The 11,120-nt window shown below is 36.6% G+C and overlaps 1 protein-coding gene across 1 annotated transcript; it reads right to left on the minus strand.

Annotated features, from left to right (window-relative positions):
* Nucleotides 1-833: 833 nt before the first annotated feature.
* On the minus strand, nucleotides 834-1,997 carry LOC102668393 (uncharacterized). Its single transcript, XM_006584265.1, has 3 exons — nucleotides 1,877-1,997; nucleotides 1,060-1,262; nucleotides 834-977 (listed from the first exon to the last, which is right to left on the minus strand). The coding sequence occupies exons 1-3, from the start codon at nucleotides 1,995-1,997 to the stop codon at nucleotides 834-836; spliced, it is 468 nt and encodes a 155-aa protein (XP_006584328.1).
* Between the last annotated feature and the right edge of the window lie 9,123 nt (nucleotides 1,998-11,120).

Consider the following 11,120-nt stretch of genomic DNA (forward strand, 5'->3'; position numbering starts at 1 on the left):
GGGAGAGTCGTTTGGTTTTCCAAGGCCAGCCGCTTAGCAGGGCTCGCGCTAAGCGGGAGAGTCATTTGTTTTTTTTAGCACACAAATACTTACCTTAGCGAGTTAAATCTATCGCTTAGTGAGATCTACAAATCAGAAAACCTGCAACTCTCGCTAAGCCGAGATCTGAGCCCGGTTAGCAGAAATCATGTATTTTATGTGCAGTGAAGCTAGCACTGAGTGGTTAAGAGACCCGCTTAGCGCACAAGCTGCCAAAAGCAATTAAGCTTAGCGGATATATATGGCGCTAAGCTAAATCAAATCTAGTTTAAACCATAAGAATATCCTCTTAGCCAGCAAATTACATGCTCAGCCCCATGACCCTTAATTCTGACTGCAATGAATAGCGCTTGGCGACATAGGGTCTCACTTAGCCAAGTTGAAGCCATCGCTCAGTGATCAATCTATTGCTTAGTGGAATTCAACTCGAATTGATTTTTGGCTTAGCTAAACCTTGGCTGGCTTAGCGAAAATAATCAACCTCAGGTGCCAGGGTGGTGCGCTAAGCGCTTGAACTTGTGGCTTAGCGCATGAGTGATTATGCGCTTAGCGAGAAGCAGGTGCTTAGCGAAAGGACTAATTTTCAAAAAGATTTTCTAAGTTATAACTTAGTCCTTTCCCAAGAAATTAGAACCCTTAATTTCACATACAAAGATAGGTTTATATGCTCCATGTAAAGATTATTAAGCAAGTTCCTAATGACCAAATGTATGAAAAACAAACACAACAAAGATTAAAACTGGGTTGCCTCCTAGGAAGCGCTTCATTAACGTCATTAGCTTGACGCTTTTACCTCACTTGGCGATCAAATGAACAGTGTCCTGTGTCCTGATAAATTCATTTCCATGATACAGTTTTAGTCTTTGGCCATTGACAACCCATGTCCTTTCAGGATCCTGAGATTGTGGGTCATACAGCTCTTGCACCGTAAGATCGAACTTTCTTAATAACAAAGGGTCCAGACCATTTGGATTTCAGCTTACCAGGAAATAATTTCAATCTTGAATTAAATAGTAGTACTTCTTGTCCCAGTTTGAATTCTCTCTTCAACAACTTCTTATCGTGATACATCTTCACCTTTTCTTTGTAAAGTCGCGAAGATTCATAAGCTGTTAATCGCATTTCTTCTAGTTCCAGCAACTGGATCTTTCTATGCTCTCTGGATGCCTTCTCATCAAAGTTCAGAAATTTTAGAGCCCAATATGCCTTATGTTCCATTTCAACTGGTAAATAAAATGATTTGCCATATACCAATAGAAATGGAGACAGCCCAATTGGAGTTTTGTATGCAGTTCTATAGGCCACAATGCATCTTCCAATTTGGATGACCAGTCTTTTCTAGTTAATGCCACTATTTTTTCTAGTATTTTCTTTAATTCTCGGTAAGAGACTTCGACTTGCCCATTAGTTTGTGGATGGTATGGGGATGCCACTCTATGATTCACATGGTATTGTCCCAATAACTTTTGAATTGAGTATTAAAGAAGCGCGAACCACCATCGCTGATCAGTATTGGAGGTACTCCAAATCAAGAAAAAATGTTTTTCTTGATAAATTTCACCACAATTTTAGCATCATTCCTTGTAGTGGCCATAGCTTCCACCCATTTAGATACGTAATCAACAGCCACTAGAATATACTCATTCCCTGCTGATGAAGGAAAAGGGCCCATCAAATCAATACCCCAGTAATCAAAAACTTCAACTTCCATAATGTTTTGCAGAGGCATCTCATTTCTTCGAGAAATTCCCCCCATTCTCTGACATTGGTCACATTTTAAGACATGATGGTGGGCGTCTTTGAAAATTGTTGGCCAAAAAAATCCTGATTGTAAGACCTTTGGCGGCTGTTTTGCTTCCGCCATAATGCCTACCACATGGTGAATTGTGACAGTGCCACAGTATGCCTTTGGCTTCCTCACTTGTCACACATCTCCTAAGGAGGTTATCTGCACCCATTTTGAACAAGTGAGGGTCATCCCAAACATAATGTCATGCATCAGAGAAGAACCTCTTTCTTTGTTGCCAATTGAGGTCTTTAGGAATGACCCCGGCTGCCTTAAAATTAGCCATGTCTGCAAACCAGGGTCTCCCTTCAATCAAAAACAAGGATTTGTCTGGGAACTTATCTCTTATTTCAGCTTCCTTTGAGGTGACATCCTCATTCACCAATCTAAATAGGTGATCAACTACCACATTTTCATATTCTTTTTTGTCCTTGATGACCAAATCAAATTCTTGAAGCAGCAATGTCGATCTGATCAATCGTAGCTTAGAATCAGCTTTGCGCAGCAAATATTTGATTGCAGCATGATCAATGTAGATCACTATCCTTGATCCTACCAAATAAGATCAGAATTTCTCAAGTACGAACACAATTGCCAGCAATTCCTTCTCAGTGGTGGCATAGTTAATTTGCGCATCACTCAATACCTTGCTAGCATAGTAGATGGTATGAAATACTTTGCCTTTCCTCTGCCCGAGCACAGCACCTACTACGTAATCATTTGCATCACACATTAATTCAAATTCTTGTCCCCGGTTTGGTGATGTGATCACAGGAGCAGAAACCAATTTAGTTTTGAGGGTGTTAAAGGCTTCTAAACATTCGTCATCAAACACAAACACAGCCTTCTTGTTTAACAGGTTGTTGAGTAGTTTCACAATTTTGGAGAAGTCTTTAATGAACCGTCAATAAAATCCTGCATGACCCAAAAAACTGTAGATGCCTTTCACATTGACTGGAGGTGGAAGTTTATCAATAACATCTAGTTTTGCTTTGTCCACCTCGATTCCTTTTTTCGAAATCTTGTGTCCCAACATGATGCCTTCTTGAACCATAAAATGACATTTCTCCCAGTTAAGTACCAGATTGGATTCTTCACACCGCTGTAACACCTTGTCTAGATTTGCTAAACAATTATCAAAAGATGCACCAAAGACTGAAAAATCATCCATAAATACTTCAATGCATTTCTTTACCATGTCAGCAAAGATAGCCATCATACATCTTTGGAACGTAGCAGGAGCATTACATAACCCGAATGGCATGCAACGATAAGCAAAAACACTGAAGGGACATATGAAAGTTGTCTTTTCTTGGTCTTAGGGGTCTACAACAATATGATTATAACCTGAATATCCATCCAAAAAATAGTAGAAAGATTGCCCTGCAAGTCTTTCAAGCATTTGATCCATGAAGGGAAGCGGGTAGTGATCTTTTCTTATGGCTTCATTAAGCTTTCTATAGTCGATGCACATACGCCATCCTGTGACTGTTCTGGTAGGAATTAGTTCATTTTGATCATTCTTCATTACTGTCATTCCTTCTTTTTTTGGAACAACTTGAACAGGACTAACCCATGAGCTATCTGAAATTGGATAAATGAGGCCTGCCTCTAGTCATTTGAGCACTTCTTTTCTTACCTGTTCCTTCATTATAGGATTCAACCTTCTTTGAGGCTGTCGCACCGGTTTAAAATTGGCTTCCAAATTGATTTTATGCATACAATATGATGGGTTGATTCCCTTCAGATCTGAAATGTGCCAACCAATAGTCGTTTTACAATGTTTTAGAATCTGCACCAGTTGATCCTCTTCTTCCTTCTTTAAAGAGTTACTAATTATGACCGGTTTAGTCTCGTTATCTTTCAAGAATATATACTTTAGATGTGTTAGAAGGGTTTTTAATTCTACTTTAGGCATTTCTGGTGGTCTCATTTTCTCCAATTTTTCGAAAACTACACGATCAACACAATTGTCTTTCGGATCATCACACTCTTCATTATCGACTAAGTTGTCTATCTCATCACCTAATTCTTTTTCCAAAGGAAAATTTTATATCATGGTTGAAGTTGTTAATACTATTTCCTGTTCCACCTCTTCCTCCTCAGAACAAGCATCACGCATATCTAAATGTTTCATGGCCTCAAAGAGGTCAAAAGAGACTTTTTGATCCTCTACAGTGAGTTCCAATCTACCTTTCTCTATTCCTCTAACATAGTCAGCAGTAGCCGAGCAGGAGTATTCTGGAGTACTAGAGATTTTAGACATTTCCTCTTCAGTGGTCATCTGATGATGGATGGAGGTAACTTGAAAAATGCTTCCTTGATACGTTTCAATCTCTACACGCTCTTCCTCTTGTCTGGCCACAGTGTTAGCCATGTCATCCACCAAATTACTAATCTGAGTTGTAGTTCTTCTAAAAGCCTATTGCATTGACTCTATTGTATCTTTAAATTACATTAGCAGGTCATCCAGATTAATAACTCATTCTGCTTTATCATTATAATCTGGTTGCCAGCATGACTCCTAGTGATAGCCTGCAGAAGACTGGTTCCTTTGAAATTGAATTCCATGCTGTTGCATTCCATAACAAGAACCTTTAGAGATGGCTTGGTATGTCATGAAGTCTGCCAAAATACTCTCAGGATAAGGGACTCTTTCCTCTTCAAGGTATTCATACATGACTGGTTCCTGTCTCCGGTCATGGTTATTTATAGAATAAAAATAACAATTGTCTTTATGTTGCTCTCCTCTGGCTAAATCACAGTTCATTAATGGGATTGAGATAATAATCTTCATGATATAACAGTGAAGGAGTTGCCTTAGTTAGGAGTACTAAATCACCTGTATGAGAGTCTATACACGTAGAATACTAATAGGCAACAGTTATCCAGTTCAATTAGAGAAGATAAATATAACTTAAAGAACAAATATTCATAAAAACAATCAAAGAATAACAAATAAAGAATAGACACCTAAAAATGAGCTAACTGCCCAAATAAAAAGAAGCTCCCCGGCAACGGCGCAAAAAACTTGTTCGCTTCTGGCAAGTGTACCGGATCGCACAAGTAGTATAAAACGGTAAGAACCGAGTATCGAACTCTCGGGGAACTTGTGTTATCTGGCAAGCTATTTCGATAAATAGGCGTCTGGTATGAAAATATGGTTGTGGTTATGAACAGGTATTTAAACTATCTTGGCAAAAATAAAGAAAATCATGCAAGAGAAATACTATGTAAAAACAAGTAGAGAATGCGTTGGTCTTCCTCATAGGTTCCTGATGCTAAAAAGGATGTTCTCCATTTAACAATGCTCTAGCGTTCCTATGTTGTCTCCTGGACTGCTAGACCCCGATTCCTCATGATAGCCTAGCCTAGTCCTGATCAAGCCTCGTCCGCAGATTCCTCTTCTAAGACTAAACTCAACCAAGACCACATTAAGACACACATACACAACTAAGTTCTTGTACCCCGATTCCTCATGATGGCACAACAACTAAGTCCCGTACTATCAAGGACTTTAGAATCAGACCATTTCCCACTATTGAATAACCCTAACAAAGCATGCATCTACATGATCAAGGTAAAAACACACTGGAATGAAAAGCAGATAGCACAGAGAACACACAAAACATCATTACATAGATAGAAATATATTTACATCAGGTACCTACAGGGAAGATCCAACAGAGTATTTAGCTTTCGATAGTCTGAAAACCTCCTTTATAATAAAGAGAAGAATAAGATGGAAGACTGCAAAAACACAAGTGGTGTGGATGTCTCCTTCACCTCTAGGATCTCATAATCACTCACAAACTCATCTCAAGCTCTCAGAACGGCTTCCGCTTCGAACTCACGTCTCTGCAGATCTTCACACAGCAAAATCTCTCAGAACTCTCTAGAACTTGGACCTTTCTCTCTCTAGAACCTTTGTGCATGCAGAGCTTCTCAAGAAAAGTGCCAAACTCCCTTTGCAAATCTGATTTCAGGCTAAAATAGGTGGCCTTGTTCGTGCTTGTGCGCTTAGCGCAGATCTGGATCGCTTAAGGCGCATAAGTGGATTTTGGCTTAGCGCGCTTATTTCGTTTAGCCGATGAGCTGAAGTGGTGCGCTTGATGACCTGGAGCGGTGCGCTTAGCGAACTTGATAGCTCATCTTCTTCTGAATTCTTCCTCACACTTAGCCACTGAAGATTGCGCTCAGCGAATTCTTGCTAAGCCAGCAACTTGGCTTAGCGAAAGAGTGAAAAATAGCACTTTGCCAAAGTTGCCTATTTAACCTGAAATTGAGAGAAATTGATTATTAAATGGACAAAACAAAAGTATAAATTATCTATTACCTACATTAAACAAAAAGTACTTATAGTGTTACAAAACAACCATAAATTGGGAAAGTTTGATACAATACACACAGGTTTTATACACAAAAGTTAGTCATATTCATTGACTAACATACTCTCCTTTATTTTGCTTCCAAATCTTGGTACTTTCAATCTGAATGGTTTTTCTACTCCTTCCTTGTACTGGTACTTCCTTGTTTTTGATGTTGCCTAAGAGGGAGAAATGACTAAAAGGTAACTGAAAAGTAAAGGGTTTTTTATATGAAAATAACTTCTCAGCATATTTATTTTTTCATCTTCTGAGCATATTTTTTTGACTATGCAATCATTGAACATTTAAGTGGAAGTGAACGTGCCACAAATAGATGCTTTCTTTATTCGTTCCCTTCAGATGGTTGTCATCATAAAAAAAGAGGAGAATGTGAATGTATGTATACAGGTTTTGAGTATATAGGTTTTGATGATGCCAAATATAAGCAAACAAGATTGCTTAAAGAAAAATTCAAGGTTAAGCAAACAAAGATTGCTTCAAGATTAATTCAAGGTCAAGCAAACATGATCAAGAAAAAGATAAGGCCTTAGTTTATTTGTTAAAAGAATCTCACATTGGTTGATAAGTTTTGGCCTCAACAATTATTTTCAAATATTTTTTTTATCAGCTCAAAATAATTATTTTTGGCGCTAGTAATTGATTACCAGGTATTGTAATCAATTACCAGAGACAAATTAAAATGGAGCTTTTCAAAAAGGATTTTGAAATTTGAAATTTAAATCTTGTAATCGATTACCAAATGTATGTAATCAATTACCAGCAATGAGACTTCAAAAAATCCTTTGAAAAGTCATGACCCTTCAAAATATAACTGTGTAATCGATTACCAGAATATTGTAATCGATTACCAGTGAAAGAATTTTTGAAAAATATTTTGAAAAGACACATCTCTTCAAAATTGTTTTTGAACAACCACCAAGGGCCTATATATATGTGTCTAGACTTTGAAAAAATGAAGAGTTTTTCAAATCAGAACTTAATAGTCAAATTTCTCAAAACAACTATTGGCCAAACACTTGCAAATCAATTGAGAATTCTTCTAAGATCTTCAATTTTTACCATTTTCTCTAAAAGAGAGAAATTCCTTCTGTACATTTTAAAAACACAAATGTAATCAAGAGACTGTTTGTCTCTTGGTTTGTAAGAATCTTGAACACAAGGGATAGGAATCCCAAGGTGTGTTCAAAGGTTGTAAAGAGTTTACAAAGATAGTGGAAAATCTCATGTAGGTTGCTTGAGGACTGGACGTAGGCATGGGAAGTGGCCGAACCAAGATAAAAACGAGTTTACAATTCTCTCTTCCCTTAATTGCCTCTTCGTCTTATATATTCTAAACCTATCACAAATATTTTAAAAAGGGAATTAGAATTTGCTCATATAAAAATTCTTTAAAACTTAATTCACCCCTCCCCCCTCTTAAGTTATTGAGGCCACTTGCTCAACATATCAGCTTTAAAAGTTTTTGTTTTAATCAATTACTGATGTTTTAATCAATTATAAAGTATGTTTTTGTGGTTTCTTGTTACAAAGTTTTCTATTGTAATCAATTATAGCCTTGTGTTAATCGACTACATGCTCTGGTTTATGGTTTCTCTTGGCTTTGCATTCTGTTTTAATCGATTGCAAAGGCCTTAGGGGGAGTTTTTTTTTTCAAATTTAATCGATTACACTAAGTTTTTAATCAATTACTTATATAAGTTTTTGGTTTTTGGATGAAATGAAGTTGTTATGTTTTGTTTAAGATGTTATATTTTTATGATAAGTTGTAATGATTAATAATATGAATGAAATGTTATGTTCTTTCCCATATTCACACCTCATATTTGTTTTTTACTTTGTGTGTTTGTGACTTTTTGGCCTTGTTATGCCAAAAGGGGGAGAAGCATTGCATTAGGGAGAAGTAGTGCATTGTATACATACATTTTTATTTATTCATTTGACAACTTTACCTTATGATGATGATAATATGATTTGACACTTCTCTTGGCCATAGTGTTCAGATATTTTCAGGTCTATCTCAAGAGAAGTATCTACTCTCAAGCCTCTCCAAATACACTCAACGGAAATTCAAGTTTGGCATCATCAAAACCAAAAAGTGGGAGATTGTTAGAGATAAGGGGATCAACATGAAGATCAAGCTATGAAGAGTTATATAGTTTTGTCTTTTTACATGCCCGACTCATTGAGTGGCATTTGTATTGGTTGTTGCTTTTTATTCTTAATATATCCATATGTACATCATGCGTCATCATGTAGAGATAGGAAGATTGTTACAAAGGTTAGAAACTTCTTCAGTGCATAAACTCTATGTTTTAATCAATTACCAACTATTCATAATCGATTACACAAGTCTTTTGAGAAGCTTGCGAAGAGATCATCGTTTTGGTTTAATTGATTAAAAGAATATCCGTAATCGATTACATAGTTCTGTTGAGATCATGTGTTCCCAGTAGTGATCAACAACACTTTAATCAATTAAATCAAGAATCTAATTGATTACATTGTTCTTGAAAGCTTTCCAGGTTTTGGGAAGAACACTTTAATCGATTGAAATGAGAGTCTAATTGATTACTTCTTTGACATAATTGATTACATTGGCAATTTAATCAATTACAAGTAGTTATAATTGTTTTCTCTATAAATAGCCACCTTGTGTTCTCACTTTCAAGCAATTTGAAAATTGAAAAAGAATGAGCTTTTACGATTCACACACTCTAGTCTTTATTTCTGAAGTTTTCAAAGGTTAGATTGAGTTGTTAACATCTTGTGAGATCAAGAAGAGATCCATGCAATCAAGCTTTGGTTCTTGCATTTGAATGATAAAGTTGTATCTCTCCTTGAGTCTGTTTTCATATGTTTTTACCTATTGCTACAACATATGCATGATTTTCTAAAGCATGCTAGAATAGGGTTTTCTACTTTGAGCTAAGGGTGGGTGTTTCTTAGGCTTTTATTCACAAAGGACCCTAGGGTTGGGTGTCTTAGTCTCCTTCTGGGTAGGATTTGAGATTGTTTGTAATTGCTTGTAAGAACTCAAAGTGCATAGTGGAAATCCAATTCAGGTTGAATTAGATAACTAGAGTAGCTTCTCAAGAAATAGAAAGTGAACCAGTATAAATCTTATCGTCCATCTTTTCTTGAATCTTATCTCTCTTTCTTGCATTCTTTATCAATTTGATGTGTTTATGGATATTTCTTTTTGAAGTGCCTTAACTAAAGGGTATTGTGTACGGTGATTGATTAGATATTGGTTTTAAACAAAAATTTTATGATACGATCCTTAGAAGCAAAAGCTTTTCAAAATTTTGTTTTTAATTTTGATTTGATTTTAAAATCAATTCACCCCCCTCCCTCTTGGTTTGTCAGTTCCATCATCTTTTTCAACAGTAAAGGAATGCCCTTCTTCTATGTGGAATCCTTTGCCATTGGTCTGTCCTTAAATCTCTTAAAGTTACCCTTTGACCCCTTCTTTGTCTTGAAGACCCATTTATAATTGATTGATTTCCTTACAATTCTTAAGAAATCAATAAGTTTCACATATTAATAAACATAAACTGCATCTTTTCATTCATGCTTTCATAAATTTAGGGCAAGAAATAGCTTCTTGATAGCTCTTTGAACCAACAATATCTCCAATGTCATATACATCTTCGCTAAGATGGACCATAAATTCATGACCAATAGTATGTCATCTTCTGGTAGTTGACCTTTTCAAAGAAATCATTGGAACATACTCCATAGGCTGTGAAATCTCATCCACATAGGAGGATGGAGCATATCATTGACATGAAAGCCAACAATTTTTCTAGTCGTAACTCCAGTCATAACTCTAGTTGCAATTGAAACAACACTCAAAACACTAACAATTGAAGTAAGTAGTGGCAAAGAAATAGTCTTAGGTGAAAATACATTAATATCATTGGATAAAATAATATTATTTGCTAATTCAAGTTCCAAAAACAATAGTGTTATGCTCCCATTACTGGGAATAAAGAACCTTTATCCTTTAACACAACCTAGATTTCCAATGAAAAAGCAATGACTCGTCTTAAGATTTGTCTTTTTCTATAAAACGATTATAAATTTTGACCTCAGCTATGGAATCTTAGACTCAAAGATAGTTTAGGATAGGTCTTCCTCCCTAGATTTCAAAAGGGGTTTGAGGAACAAATTTATTGGGAACTTATCAAGAATGTAAATGGCTATTTTTAAGGCTTCACCACATAAGTTATGGCAAGATATATTTACCCATGATAACCTTACGTGTCATGGTATGCCTTTGGGCTACACTATTTTGATCAAAAGCCCCAAGTAGGTGTCTTGTTGAACTATTCCATAATTTTGATGTCATACCCTAATTTCGTCCAGGGACTATCGTTTGTTGATCTTTTGATCCTTGTTAGTCAACTTACGATGTTGAAATGCCAATTACAGTGCAAAACAGATGACCATTCAATGTTTTGATCAAGAGTGTGAAAGATACTAAAAGGGAGGGGCAAAAGGGTCATTTTAGGGAGTTTTCTAGACCTTGGCTCGCCCAGGCTAGCCTCTGGTTCTCCTGAACCCCCAAATTGCTTAGGGGTGAAGGAACCAGCTCGCCTGGGCGATCCAGCTTACTTCAGGATGAAGCATTAGCTCGCCTGGGCGAGCTCCAAGTGCCTTTTTTTGCTATAAATAGGTGTGAGAGAGGCTAAGTAAGGGGTTGGACATTCAATATTAAGAGGATTTTGAGAGAAATCAGAGAGAAGAAGAGGAAAGAAGAGAAAAACGAGGCCAAGGCGCTATCGAATTGCGACCGTAATCGACTTTTACATCGTTCTTTATTCATCATCTGATTAGTTTTTGTTTTAAGGATTTGGATATGATCTATGCACCCTTAGGGGTCCTCTTTGTTTTGTGCATCTTCA

Source organism: Glycine max, chromosome 7, assembly GCF_000004515.6.
Source record: "Glycine max cultivar Williams 82 chromosome 7, Glycine_max_v4.0, whole genome shotgun sequence".
NCBI classification, from domain to species: domain Eukaryota; kingdom Viridiplantae; phylum Streptophyta; class Magnoliopsida; order Fabales; family Fabaceae; genus Glycine; species Glycine max.

What these genes read in the sequence shown, in the direction of transcription:
- LOC102668393 (XM_006584265.1), bottom strand. Translation starts at nt 1,997, where the DNA reads ATGGGTGCAGATAACCTCCTTAGGAGATGTGTGACAAGTGAGGAAGCC. An exon ending in AAGCAAAACAGCCGCCAAAG is followed by an intron (nt 1,263 to 1,876) that starts GTCTTACAATCA and finishes TTTATTTACCAG; the next exon opens with TTGAAATGGAACATAAGGCA. An exon ending in AATTCAAACTGGGACAAGAA is followed by an intron (nt 978 to 1,059) that starts GTACTACTATTT and finishes TTATTAAGAAAG; the next exon opens with TTCGATCTTACGGTGCAAGA.